The sequence below is a fragment of the Necator americanus genome, chromosome IV, assembly GCF_031761385.1.
Source record: "Necator americanus strain Aroian chromosome IV, whole genome shotgun sequence".
Lineage (NCBI taxonomy): Eukaryota > Metazoa > Nematoda > Chromadorea > Rhabditida > Ancylostomatidae > Necator > Necator americanus.
In genome coordinates, this window is record NC_087374.1 from 17,464,574 (window position 1) to 17,477,428 (window position 12,855).

Consider the following 12,855-nt stretch of genomic DNA (forward strand, 5'->3'; position numbering starts at 1 on the left):
TGTGTGTGTGTGTGTGTGTGTGTGTGTGTGTGTGTGTGTGTGTGTGTGTGTGTGTGTGTGTGTGTGTGTGTGTGTGTGTGTGTGTGTGTGTGTGTGTGTGTGTGTGTGTGTGTGTGTGTGTGTGTGTGTGTGTGTGTGTGTGTGTGTGTGTGTGTGTGTGTGTGTGTGTGAAATGAAATTCCGAAAAAGGGTGTGACGGGTCCACCGGCGTCGGATCGGAGAGGAGTAACTTCGTGTGAATGTCGCGAAGAGTAAATTAGATGAAATTACGCGTTTAGAAGGAAAACTGTGTAATCTTACGCCTTGATTTTATAATAAAAAGAGAGAAAGAAAGCGTTGTTAGATATTGATGGTTGAATATTCTTCATTCAAATGAGTATATCGAAGGAGTGTCTGAAGTTGATGGTTGAATATTCTACATTTGGAGAACTTCAGACACTCCTTCGTTATAATAAAGAAAGAGAAAGAAAGCGTTGTTAGAAGAATACAAATTTAATTTAACAGAAAGTGACATAACTATAAATTTTCAAGTGATCAGTTAAGGTGAGCGAAGCGAACACCACAGAAAGTCCAGTCCAACTCCAACTCCAGCTTTAGCTGGACATCCAGACTGGTGTATAATAACGAGCTCAGTCCGTATGTGTATGTGTGTGCTTGTCTGTGGGTCACGAAATCCCAAAAAAGTGGTGCGACGGGTCAAACGGCGCCGGATTGGTCCGTCGGCGTCAGACAGCTATAAAATGGGTTGCGACGGGACCAACAGCTTCGAAATGGTGCGCCGGAATCAGATAGCTATAAATGGGTTGCGACGAGACCAACAGCTTCGAAATGGTGCGCCGGAATCAGATAGCTATAAATGGGTTGCGACGAGACCAACAGCTTCGAAATGTTGCGCCGGAGTCAGATAGCTACAAATGGGTGCGCGTCGGGTCCCGCGGTGTAGAATTGTTGTGCCATAATGCAGTATTAGTGGGGGAAACGAAAGGTAAGTGGGGCTTTGCACCCGTTTCATACCTGTGGCCACTGCGCCCGTTGCTTTTCACCTCTATGACTCCTCTCTGTTTCCTTGCATGTTTGCCTCGTTTTCGTATTATGTCTCAGAAAGTGGAAACTCGAGTGAAACTTGCTGCTTAAATAGTAGCCAACGGTTTACGTGATCAGACGAGGGACGTCATATTTATCAGTACGATGGTGTCGTTACCGTCATTTTATGTTAAACATCATTCTTTGATAGCTGTCGGTAAAAACAAAGAAAGCTCATACTTCGAGTAATGTTTTAAAATTGTGTCTATATTATATTGGAACCGAAGGAGTGTTTAAAGCTAAAGTTTGAATATTCTCAAAATCTAGAACTGACGCGCTTAGAAAGAGAACTATGAAATCTTTCGTCCTTATTTATAGCAAAAAAGAAAGAAGAAAACGTTGCTAGAAAAACAGAATTCTGATTTTACAGAAAGTGTCACTACCATTGATTTTTGATTAAATTTGATCAATTGATCAGTGAAGGCGAACGAAGAGAACAGCACAGATAAGTCGACAGTTATTGATTAACCAATCTGAAGTCCGGCTAAAGCCTGACTTCAGACTGGTTAATCAATAACTATCGACACCAAGACCAACATTGTGTGTTTTTGTTAGTCCATGTCGATCATATAGTCGGGTCAAAACGACATGAAGCACGGTGCATTGGCGTGCGCGCTCGAAATGGCCCGGTGGAGGCAGCAGTTGGAACCGAGGTGGATGGGGAACGTTCAAGAGGTATGATGTGCCGCCGCCTATCCAGGAGGCTAATGAGCATCGTTAATTGCACCGCGCGTCTCCTGATACCGTCATAATCGCTACAGTAGCCTGATTGCTCCTCTTATGCTACGTCTTCAAGATGTCCCGCCCATGCCACCCTCGCCTCCCATTTCGCCGCGTCTACCGTTCTTACGACGATTTTTTTCGCCGCGCTTGCAGCTCTTATGATGTTCTTTTAAAGTCGAACGGAAAGGAAAGTACCTGGTATTAGATGTTGTTCGAAGGTCTACATAAAGTGTGTTTGTAAGTTAATATAAAAGAAGGAAAAAATGAAATATGTTTGTATAAGTGACATGCCATTTAGAAATGCGAGTGAAAATGAAATTATCCTGTTGTTAGGTGGAAAACACTCATATCCATCTCTGGGAATGCAAGAGATGTTTCAAAAAATGTCGTACTGATCGATGTTATGCTACCTTCTTTACTTTTTTTCGCTTTCTAAGGATTTCTTTTTGCTTATCTAGCTGGATAAAACCGGCATCCAACTATTAACGAGGCGCGAATAATGCCTCACAGACATACACTGTACCTAAAGGTATATCTCGAAGATGCAAAGGTCTCTGTTCGCCACTAATACACCTAACCTGTCATATTGATTTTATGCAGAGAATAGATAGAAATGAAGCGATAAAACGCTGTTGAAAGAAGTTTGAAGAACCATACGAAGTTCTATTATATAAAACTGTATAAAACGTACAAGCAAGTATTGAAGTGTTTGACATGCGCTCTATATAAACATTATATCTAAGTAAAATTTTGAAAAGGTAAAATGTAGAAAGGAGTTTAAAGAATGTATACAAAGTAATAAGCGCATAAAGTTGCTGTTATTATAGCTGCTGCAGTTAAAAGTTGAACACGATTTCCACGAATTCGTTGAATGGCATCGTAACAAACGCATACTTATGCATTGCTAGCTTGTATAGAAGAGTAAGGCCAGGAAATTCGTTAAGTTACGAGATGTGTGAAAATATATGCATGTTATTCTTTTCCCTGGAGCATCTTTTTGAGATAATTTTTACTTATGTAAAGTTACATTGGATAAAAGGGTCTACTTCTCTTTTATTCCCATTAATATTCGCTTAGTTTACTATATCAACACATCAGAATTCGCTGCGGCAATTCGTTTTTCACTCCCATTCCTTCAAAATTCGCACTATCCACCGCTTCGTTGCGGCGCGAACGTCGCGCGCGGCGTTGATCAAAGAGCAACAGGGAGGCGGGGTGTAGGTGATCTCAGGCGGTCGTGGAGGATATCTAGCTGGTGGAGCGGCAGCCGTAATTACGCGGAGGAGCGCGGTGCTGAACGGAGCACAGGAGCAGTCAGCCGGTTTTCACGGGTACCTCTTGTCCCGCATCCGAGGTGGATCCATCGCTAACTGCAGTGATGGGTGGTGCCAGCAAAGGATCCAGTACGTTCCTAACCGCTACGCTCCACCGCATCGCCTCAAGAGACTCCGCGTACGCAACTGCACCGTGCTTATGTTGTCTTGACCCTACAGTTCGATCTTTTTCACATTCCGCTTTTTCTGCCACGCCAATAGGCGACTGCCTATGTCTGGGCGACCGCGACACATCCGCAGTAGCTGACGTGCTTTCTCATGCACTTGCATTTACTCCTAATTCAGATGTTCAAGTTGCACTACGATCTTTTATGTGAGAAAATTAAACACTTATGTGAGTTTCGGGAGAAGTGCACAAGACATAATCAATTAAAAGGTTAACTTTCAAGAAGATTCTATTCTGCTGAATAGAATCTTCTTGAAAGATCTATGAGACATAAGCGAATCTTGTGACAGGAATCCATATTCTGGAGCTTCTAAAAAGCTTCCATTCAATATCTGCTTTATACTACATAGACCCATGCGAATTCAAAAGGTGAAACGATGGTTGGATACCATTACGAAAACTGCATGGAACCGATGTTGCCTAACATGTTCTTCGAAGTGTATCTCTATCCATCATGCGCAGTTCCGTAGGTGCTGTGTAATGCCATCGACAATAAAAAGAAACTTCACAGTCACGTGGTTTGGTCGTGGAGTGCACGTTTGTGTGCAAATTTGTTGGAAATTTAGTGGAGTACAACCTTCTAAAATCTTTTTTGAGTGAAGTAAGTCTATGTTCAGAAATGACCATTTCTTATGCCATGAACATCCGTTTTTCAAAATATCCTATCTAACAAAAGATGTAAGGGAGACAGGAGGAACATGTAAAAATTACAAATTAAAGATGAACGAAGATGTAAAAATAATCTACATAGGATCTCTCACAGGTGACAGGATGTTGGATTATTCTTCCGAAAAATGGCTCTGTTGTTGACATATGTACATTTTCTTGAGCTTCTAGGAGAGTTCGCAGTGAAAAAAAAAACTTTCTAGCACAGGAAAGAGCAGAAGAGAGATTACAGCGAAGAATATCATTCTCTTCTTTTCGTCAAGTCAGAGTTCGCATGTGGACGAGAGGAAAGGAATGAAATTCTTAGCTGTTTTCTCTCTTTAGTCATTAAGTATACATTTTTCATATTCTTACAATAATTTATTTTTTGTTTTTATTCACTTCGATTTTTTATCATTACTATGCCGTCGCTGTGGTTTAATTATTAGGTAACAACGAAAACTAAGCAAACAGTGGGAAACATACAAGCTCGTATGGTTTACATTCGTAGCTGAGCGGCAAGTGAGCAAAATTACAAGATAATGGGATTTATTTAATAGATGGAGGAGAAATGATGGGTGTTGTAGGTGACATCTCTTGAAATGGCAGTCGCTTAGAACCGGAATCCATTATCTTGCTCACCAAATCCACCTGAGTGAAGTAAGTTGTTGACTTTTTGACAACCAAACTGGGTGATCAGGTAGCAATTAGAACAGACCTTGAGTCCCCTGGATTCCATTTGCGTACTCCTCGAAACCTTCCTGGCCTTGTTCAATGTTGTTTGGCTGTCCAAAACCATCTCTTCCTTCGAAACTTCCTTCACTTCCTCGGCTTCCAAATCCTCCTGGACTTCCGAAACCCCGTTGACCTCCCCGTCCCCCAAATCCTTGTTGTCCTCTGAATCCTTCTGGTCCTCCGAAATCTCCTTCACCACCTGGACCCCCGAATCCCCATGGGCCTCCTCTGCCCCCTCGCTTTCCGGGTCCTCTTGGTCCATGTCTCGGCATGAATTGGTGCAAAATGAACTTCAGAACATTGTACAACTGAAAACACATTATTTGTACTTGTTTCTTCTTGATAGCATTTTTAGAATTGTTTGAACACTTCAACTAACTTTTGGATCCTCAGCGTTAAGTTTGCCGATGGCTTCGTGAAGTTGAATAGGAGTCTGGTTCTCATTCTCCATAAGTGCAGAGAAGTTTTGGAGAGCTTCCGGCAACTTAGAAATCAACTCGGTAACATTTTTCTTCATCTCGTCTTTCATGTAAGTCATGTTCGCGTTGAACTCTTCGACTTGAGTCTGGAACAACAAGCAATTTACTCTATCATGGTCAGGTAATCTCCTAGTCAAACTCACTAGAACTCCATATTTCTCTCCCCATGCCAAGATCTCTTCCTTTTGTTTCGCGAAAGTTGTGTTCATGTTCGACACAATATCGAAGTATTCTCTGCGTGCCTCTTCGGTCACATTTCTAAGGTACGGTGGTGGAGGTCTAGGACGGAAAGGTGGTCTACCTCTTCCTCCAGGACCTCCTCTACCTCTACCTCCACGCCCTCCTGGTCCATCTCTTCCTTCGAACTCATCCGATCCATGAGGGCCACAGAGTACAGCTCCAATGAGAATCAGAACAGTAAGGAGTGTTTTCATTCTGAAAATGTGCACTTTTTCGACGATAATCGGAATGAGTATTTGAGGAGGCCGATAAAACAGACTTGCTGAAGTTTTGAGTTGGAACGATTTCTACTCACAATAATATGAGGCTAAAAAAGGCAGTTGTGAAGCCTGATCGGGGTCAGCCTTATATTCGACGCTTTTGATGCTGATCTATGTGCGGTCCGCCTTCTCTGACTCACATGCTGCTATGCAAACAAATTCGTGGACTCGGCACGAACTCGACAAGTGGTAGCGAATTTGCACTTTTTCGAAAAACTTTGACATCGAAACCACCGAAAAAAAAACTCGCGACTGAGGCCTGGACGCTAAAGTTCAGCTGGAAGAAAGACTAAAAAAGTAACAGGAGGTTTCGCAGTTTTGCATAGATTTTCGCATTAAATTCCACCTAGAAGTTGCAGGAAACCACGCAAAATGCTATAGCACTACCAATACCGAGCATTCTTTTCTTTTCTGTTTGTTTTTTCTTTTTTTTCTTTTTTCTTTCTTTTCTTTCTTTTCTGTAATCGTGTGTGAATACCCGGAGAAGTAAAAATTGCATTCGACGAGAATCTTTCATTCCCAAACTTAAAACTTCATTTCTTGGGAATCATATATTCACTGATTTCAGAATACTGGTTCTTTCATTGCTGTTTATCTTATTTTCGGATTACATCATTTAAAAAAGGTTGTTCAGATGGGGCACACAAATCTTGAAGATCTGGGTAGATCCAAAAGTAAAATTCCTTCCTCAATTTCACATATCCTTAGTGGTTGTTCTCTAACCAGATACCTTACAGGCTAGATTTAATGTAAATCGGTGTTAGATTTACAGTAGAAAAAAACCAAACACATCTGAACAAAGGAGGATAGTGCGCATCCTGGGTAACAATACAACACGGTTCATTTCAGTTTTTTAAAGCAAACATTTTGTTTCCTCAATCGTTATGAAATTTCACTTGTGCTAATGTGAGTCATTAATTGGCCGAAATCGACTTTTTCTTCTCTGTGGACACAACTGCGTCGTCTAGCGCGTGGTTTTCAAGCGTGGGACTAATTTGTGCCTCCGATTTTTAATATGCACGGCTCAACAGTTTACTGTGCAGCACTCCGAGTGAATAATACCAAATACCGTACCTCATGAATCATCATCGACGGTAATCTATATCAGCAGCACCAATTCGGTTCATGAGTAGGCATCTAAGAGATAACGCTATTTTCGAACGTCTTATCAGTCCATACAAGTGAAAAAAGCAGACCTTTTTTTCTATTTTCGTAAATGCGCGACATGTCGCAGTTGATAACAACATATGTGCTCTGCAAAATCTCTCTTCCCACAAGAATACAGTATTAGGTTGTCAAGATATAAATGAGACTGCACGATGTGTCGAAAAAAATTCTTTATAACATCTATGTAAGTCACCAGATCAATTTGTAAGTATTCTAGATTCTTTTTTTAAGTGGAAGGAATGCTGAAGGTCCATTTTTTGTGGTTTTTTTGCTCTCGTCTTTTCTTTGCATTTTGGGTTCTTTCTTGGGATAGTGGAGAAACTTATAGAATCACCCTAAGATCACGTTTTCCAGGATCACCTTAAAGGCAGCATACCACAATCTGTGGTGGTACCGATTTCAGGTGGAGTATCCATATACGGGGTCGTGGATTATGGAGACTGGGGTGGTTCCGCTCATCTCTTCCTGAACCACTGCAAGCAGCCGGCCCCTGGATGCTGTTTTGTACGATGCCTTCTACTGCAGCGCACCACCCTTGCACGCGTAGCGTCTCTTACTGCCTATCGGGGCACTCCGAATTGATTTTCGTCGAATTGCAGGGCAGAGGCGGCGTAAGGGGTGGAGCATTGCAATAGGTGGCTTCGTACAAAACAGCATTCTGAAGGCGGCTGTTTGCAGTGATGCAGGGAGAGATGGCCGGAACTACCCCGTCTCCACAATCTACGACCCCGTATACGGATTCTCCACTTGAAATCCGCACCACTTCAGAATCGTGGTGTGCTGCTTTTTTTTTTTACTAACCGTCTACAAATCGGCATGGAGTCGTAACACCAGCAGGGATGTTTCGAATTCTTAAAATGTCAAGACACGAGCGGTTGTTCATACGAGTTGCCCTACCACTTTCTCAAAAACGAGACCCTAGCTTCTACGCCCATTGTATGACTTCCATTAACTTCCATTTTTATGTCAATTCTGCAGGAATTTTAAGAAGTTTTTAATTTTCTTATAGCAACAATTGCAGAAGAGAAAAAAAAAAACGACTTTGAAATCAGTGCGAGTTAATTATCTTCAAGCAGAGGAGTGAGCGCAGTCAATTGCAGAATTTTCTTGGGTCCAACAATATTCCCTAAAGCATCAACTAAACAATTTTCGTCCCTGGACTTATGTGCCCTTTATATAGTATACCGCTGCCGTGTGATATTTCGAAAAAATAATGTTTATGTCTTGCCGAACGAGCCAGTTACAACCAAACAACTATGTGATCAGGGATTACAGGACCTTTACATTCGCCTATGCAGCGCATGCGTCGTCTGCGCAATTCTCGAGGAGAAAAGAAGTTCACCTGTCCATGCGTTGCTCCCGAACAGGATGAGTCAATTTAGCACTACTTGAAGAGATTAAACTACACGTTCGAGCTCCTACTGGTCTTGTGCTGCTCTCATAGCTAACTTCCAGAACAGATCTGCTCGCACCTGGCTGATAAGTGTCCCCAAACTTTCTAAGGGCGCTGCTTCGATTTATAAATCGAATAGGGTACTGCAAAGAGCTGAGGGAACATTAAAAAAGTAGGTATGTGCGTTGCCGCGTAGGAAGTACTACCGACTGTGGCGTCCTCAAATTTGACGGACTTTTCTGTCCGCAATCGCATTGAAGAGCCTGCAAACAATGGTTCTCACCTTCTTTCAATAAAGTTTGCACACAACAAATCGCTGAAACGTGTGTTTACCATTGACAGCCTAAGAATACTTTTTTATGGTTTGTAAACAAGTGTTCCGTTGTAATAATTTGGCTGGATACTGGCAGGACTGCGCCCTTATTTAAACAGGCGCGTAATCTCGTGTTCGACAGCGATCAATCACGAATGAGCGTATCGTAATAGCCGAATAATTGCAGACGTTCGCTTTGCATGCAAAACTGTCGATCGTAGCCGAATACCTCAGGAAAGACTGTATAGGTTAGAGTGATGCACAAACAACCTCCTGTTTTGCAAAAAAACCAACAGAGAAGTGGAAATAACATCTCGAGTACTTCAGCTGCAAATGAAGAACACCAGACGCACATTGTGAACATAAAACTGGCCGCTGTAGATCCTTTCTTTTGATGGTTGTCCAGAGAAAACTATGTGCGATTCGGAGCACTATGACCGCATTAAAAAGATGAGAAGAAGAAAGGTATGTTTCAGTCCCCATACATAGTCTTCTTTCGGTCTTAAAAAAATGCAAAGTTTTTTCTTATCCACATGTAGGTTTAGCAAGGATACTACTTTTCTCGTCCCAGCGTTCATCAACAGTGAGAAAGCCTTCGAGAGCGGAAAGCCAGACACTGTACTGCAAATGTTGCTCGATCAAAAGGCACGCTTAACGTACGTGCCCGTCTCAGACAAATTTTAACAGGGTTGGTTTCACTCAACCTTGTAAAAGAAACTGCGGACGGACAGTTCTTTCGTGCAGTGTTCCCCTCAGACGGAGGAGACGCCAGCACGCATTGCCTCCACATCCACGAAGTTACCCAACGTCTGTAGAGCGTATGACAGGGTTATTCTGAATATAAACGGAAAAACCGGCGCGCACAGCAACTAAGCAATCTTCGCAACGGAACATTCAAGGTATGTCTTGTCATTCCGACACACCAGAATATATATCGAAAGCTAAGGAATCATGAATAGATCACGTTGAGATAAAAATCGATGATTTATGAACCAAGGGTGGGTTGATCCTAAGCACAGAAAAAAGTAAGCCTAAGGTAGTCTGAACCGGTGCTCCAGCACCCTTCACTTTTGGACTGTTGGCGAGGGGATTCTCGTCAGTTGACGTGCACCCTATGAGCTAGCCGCCTTCATCTGAGCAGGTTCGGACTCTCACCGCGCCTATGACCACAAGAGATGTTGAACGCGCCCCAGGGAAATCGCCATCCACTGGTTGATGTGTTGAGTGCTGAGCAAGCTGGCGTGGATTCGACTCAAGGACCTCGTCAACGTCACTTACGAAACACGCAACATATTTGCGAGGAAGACAGGACAGAACGGACCTTGTCGGTACGGTCAGTTAAAGTGGCCATTTAAGTATCCAAGTATCCAATGAACACGTGAATCACAAAAGTACTGAAAGCACAACACTTTTTGTCTAATGGATTTGATGAATTCCGCTCCTCTCACATCACTTAGAATGTAGCGACGCAAAAGGCCCAAACAAACGTAGTGTATGCAAATGGATAGCTTAAGCGATTTAATGAGAGAAACGGAGTATGTAAAACAGGCATTAATTCTTAAAACGTGCTATAAAAAGACCTCAGAAGTCTAAGTGACTTTGTGCGCACCGTTCCTTTCCAAAGTTCTTTTTATTCTCAACCTTGTCAAGCCTGCAACCAGTAGACGTCATTTTTTTAGTGAATTTTAAGAGTTGTCACTCCTATAAAAAGCGTCATCTCAACAAGCTATTGAGAATGCGAGCCGAACTGATACTCCTCGCTCTGTGTCTAAGCATTTCCGGAAGAGATTACGGAAGAAGCTACAGCAACGGACGTACATTTCTCCAAAATGTCTCAGCTGAAGATAGGCGGGAGTACAAAAATCTACTAGAGAGATGGGACCTCTCTGCAAACGAACAAATTGAGAAAGCTCTAAAATGGGGCGAAAAGCTTGGAATTAAGGTAATTTTTCTGCACTAGGTTTCCTCACGCAAATGGAGACGTCGATGTGGTTAATGTTTTCACTTAAGCAATTCTGTATACATGTAACAGTCAGACAACTTCAGGATAAAGTCCAGAAGTACATCGAAAAACGAAGGAAAGAGGAAGACGAAGTTCGAAAAAAATTTGGCGAGATTATTGGTTCGTTGACAAGTCTCGGCAAGGAATTCCTTGAAACATACTGGAATGGGGATAAGATCCGAGCCCTCGTTAGAGCCTATATAGACAAATTCAGAGCGGAACACGAACAAGTTGGTAGAAATCTTAGCGCATTTCTGCGGAATTGTGTAAATCTACGACGACAGTCGAAGTCGTTTTTTTCAGCAGTATGAAGTTCTCAACTACGCCTTGCAGTTAGCCAAAGAGCGCAGCAAAAGTAAAGAAAAAAAAGAAGAAATAAAATAATGCCTCGTTGACAGACCAACTTGTAACGAATAAATTCTTTTGAGTTTCAGCAACTTCCAAGCGAGAGCTTTTCCTCATCTGTCTGAATTTTGGGTCTAACTTTTTCTTCTTTTTTGCTTTGAGAAGTGGACAATCTCCGCTTTTTAACTCTTACGTACTTGCACGTCCACACACAAATTTCTTTCAAATCTCCCTTAATGAGTTTTCGGTCAGAATTCGTTTCTACTGGTTCACATCGAGGTAGATTCGGCCCATAAAAGACAAATGTGTTTGAATTAAAGTGATCCAAACGACAGGGGTCTTCTCGTGGCATCTCATTTGCCGAACAGTTTCGACCACTGTGATCATCCCTTATGTACCACATCTCGTCCGCAGTAGTCTTGCATCATTGGAACATAGCACTTCAGACGAGAACTATCCCCACCCATCTATTAGTGTGTAACAGAGGTGATCTTCTGACGTCCCTCTTCACCTTTATTCTCTGAAAAAGTTTTCAGCGGATGACCTGCAAACATCCAAAGACCCTAGATTGTTCCCACTGTTGAATCGATCGTTGTCCAATTTCGACATCACCTTCAATGAATTCCATTTCTTTCTCTACCAGAATTCTCAAATTTCTGAGTACTGTGAGTAAAATTAGCAAACCAACAACAGTAACAGGAACAAGTAATAAATAATTACTATCAGTGACCACAATAGTAATTGTGGTAGGAAACAATGATTACTTACATAACTTCTGCTCCTTCTTCTTCCTTGCTCCCTTCTGTTCCATTTCAAAATCCGTTGGACGGAGGTTCAAATATGCGGTCTGCATGAATGCTCAAAGGGAGTCCTACGCAATGTTTTCCTTGCTGCATGCCATGCGTAGCATATCTGGATGGCGCTTATACAGTTTTTTTTTACTAGCTTTTTACTTTGCTTTGGTATGCTATGAACCGACGTACTGACGCAAACGTGTATGGATCCTCGGTAGATGTAACTCCGCAAGACGTCGCTCAGTCAACAATGTCTGAAGTCTACGCGGTGCAGTTCACCTCCGCTTCTTAGCTTACTTTTAATTCCAAGCTCCATTAAACAGTCTGTGTGGTATGGCTTGTTTATAGCGTCTTTTCTCGCAGTCAAATCTTATTTGGGTACCTAGCTCCCACGCTATACGTAACGTATGCTCCCATGCTTTCAAAGCTTTACTTCTGTCAACGTTGAAAGTAGCAAACCGCAAATCTTACGTGCTGAGGGAATCCACAGAAAAAGCTAGAGATGTTGTTGTAGATAGGGGATCTGGTATGGCTCCGCTCATCTCTTCTTAATCGCAATAAAAAAAAAACGGCTTTCGAAGCGCTTTAGTACCTGAAGGTGTTAGAACGTGCCTCCATGCAGCAGCCAACTCAGCAGCTTATCCATTGGTTTCACTTCAATCGATTAGTAAGAAGACATTATTGATCTTCGACAAGTCGCAGTGGATGCGAGCGGTCCTCGTCACTGATAGTTCTTGATCTGACAAGCTCACGAATTCCCTGAATTTCTAAGCGTTGTTCTAATGTGATGTTTGGATGACACTTTTTCCGTCTTTAGTAATCCAAAACTTTGAATAGTTCATTTGCAAAAAGACGGGAACTATTATCTACAACGGCGTTAAGTTTGTGTTTTCTAAAGAAGCATGTACGGGGAAGTATCTTAGTATGCTGCTGGGCAGTCTCGGTGGTTTTCGATTTCGTTTTGTAACGGATACGATCCTGAAAGGCTTTTAAACTGCATGGGATTTTGCCCAGAACCGCGGTAAAAATAGTTGAGTTGATAAAACACAAGGCCCTAGATGTAACGATGATTGTATGTTCTTTGATATAAAAAGGCCTCCAAATACGGCATCTCGAAAGTTGGAAGGCAGGGGTTGCCTCACATCGGATAGCATCACATATCGAAATCAATCCATC

General features: G+C 42.2%; 2 protein-coding genes across 4 annotated transcripts; one reads left to right on the forward strand and one right to left on the reverse strand.

The window, feature by feature from the left end:
• Nucleotides 1-4,564: 4,564 nt before the first annotated feature.
• On the reverse strand, nucleotides 4,565-7,715 carry RB195_001667 (uncharacterized protein; the record flags this gene model as incomplete). 2 transcript variants are annotated; one of them, XM_064198569.1, is made up of 6 exons in its annotated part: nucleotides 4,565-4,602; nucleotides 4,670-4,994; nucleotides 5,066-5,251; nucleotides 5,309-5,600; nucleotides 5,665-5,692; nucleotides 7,634-7,715. In XM_064198569.1, 6 exons carry the CDS (start codon nucleotides 7,713-7,715, stop codon nucleotides 4,565-4,567), a joined length of 951 nt encoding a protein of 316 aa, XP_064054450.1. The 2 variants fall into 2 exon arrangements, with proteins under 2 accessions (XP_064054450.1, XP_013303989.1); XM_013448535.2 differs by lacking the exons at nucleotides 5,665-5,692; nucleotides 7,634-7,715 and having other exon boundaries at nucleotides 5,309-5,599.
• Nucleotides 7,716-10,273: 2,558 nt separating this feature from the next.
• On the forward strand, nucleotides 10,274-10,924 carry RB195_001668 (uncharacterized protein; the record flags this gene model as incomplete). 2 transcript variants are annotated; one of them, XM_064198571.1, is made up of 4 exons in its annotated part: nucleotides 10,274-10,480; nucleotides 10,585-10,660; nucleotides 10,755-10,770; nucleotides 10,844-10,877. In XM_064198571.1, 4 exons carry the CDS (start codon nucleotides 10,274-10,276, stop codon nucleotides 10,875-10,877), a joined length of 333 nt encoding a protein of 110 aa, XP_064054452.1. The 2 variants fall into 2 exon arrangements, with proteins under 2 accessions (XP_064054452.1, XP_064054451.1); XM_064198570.1 differs by having other exon boundaries at nucleotides 10,585-10,770; nucleotides 10,844-10,924.
• Nucleotides 10,925-12,855: the final 1,931 nt, after the last annotated feature.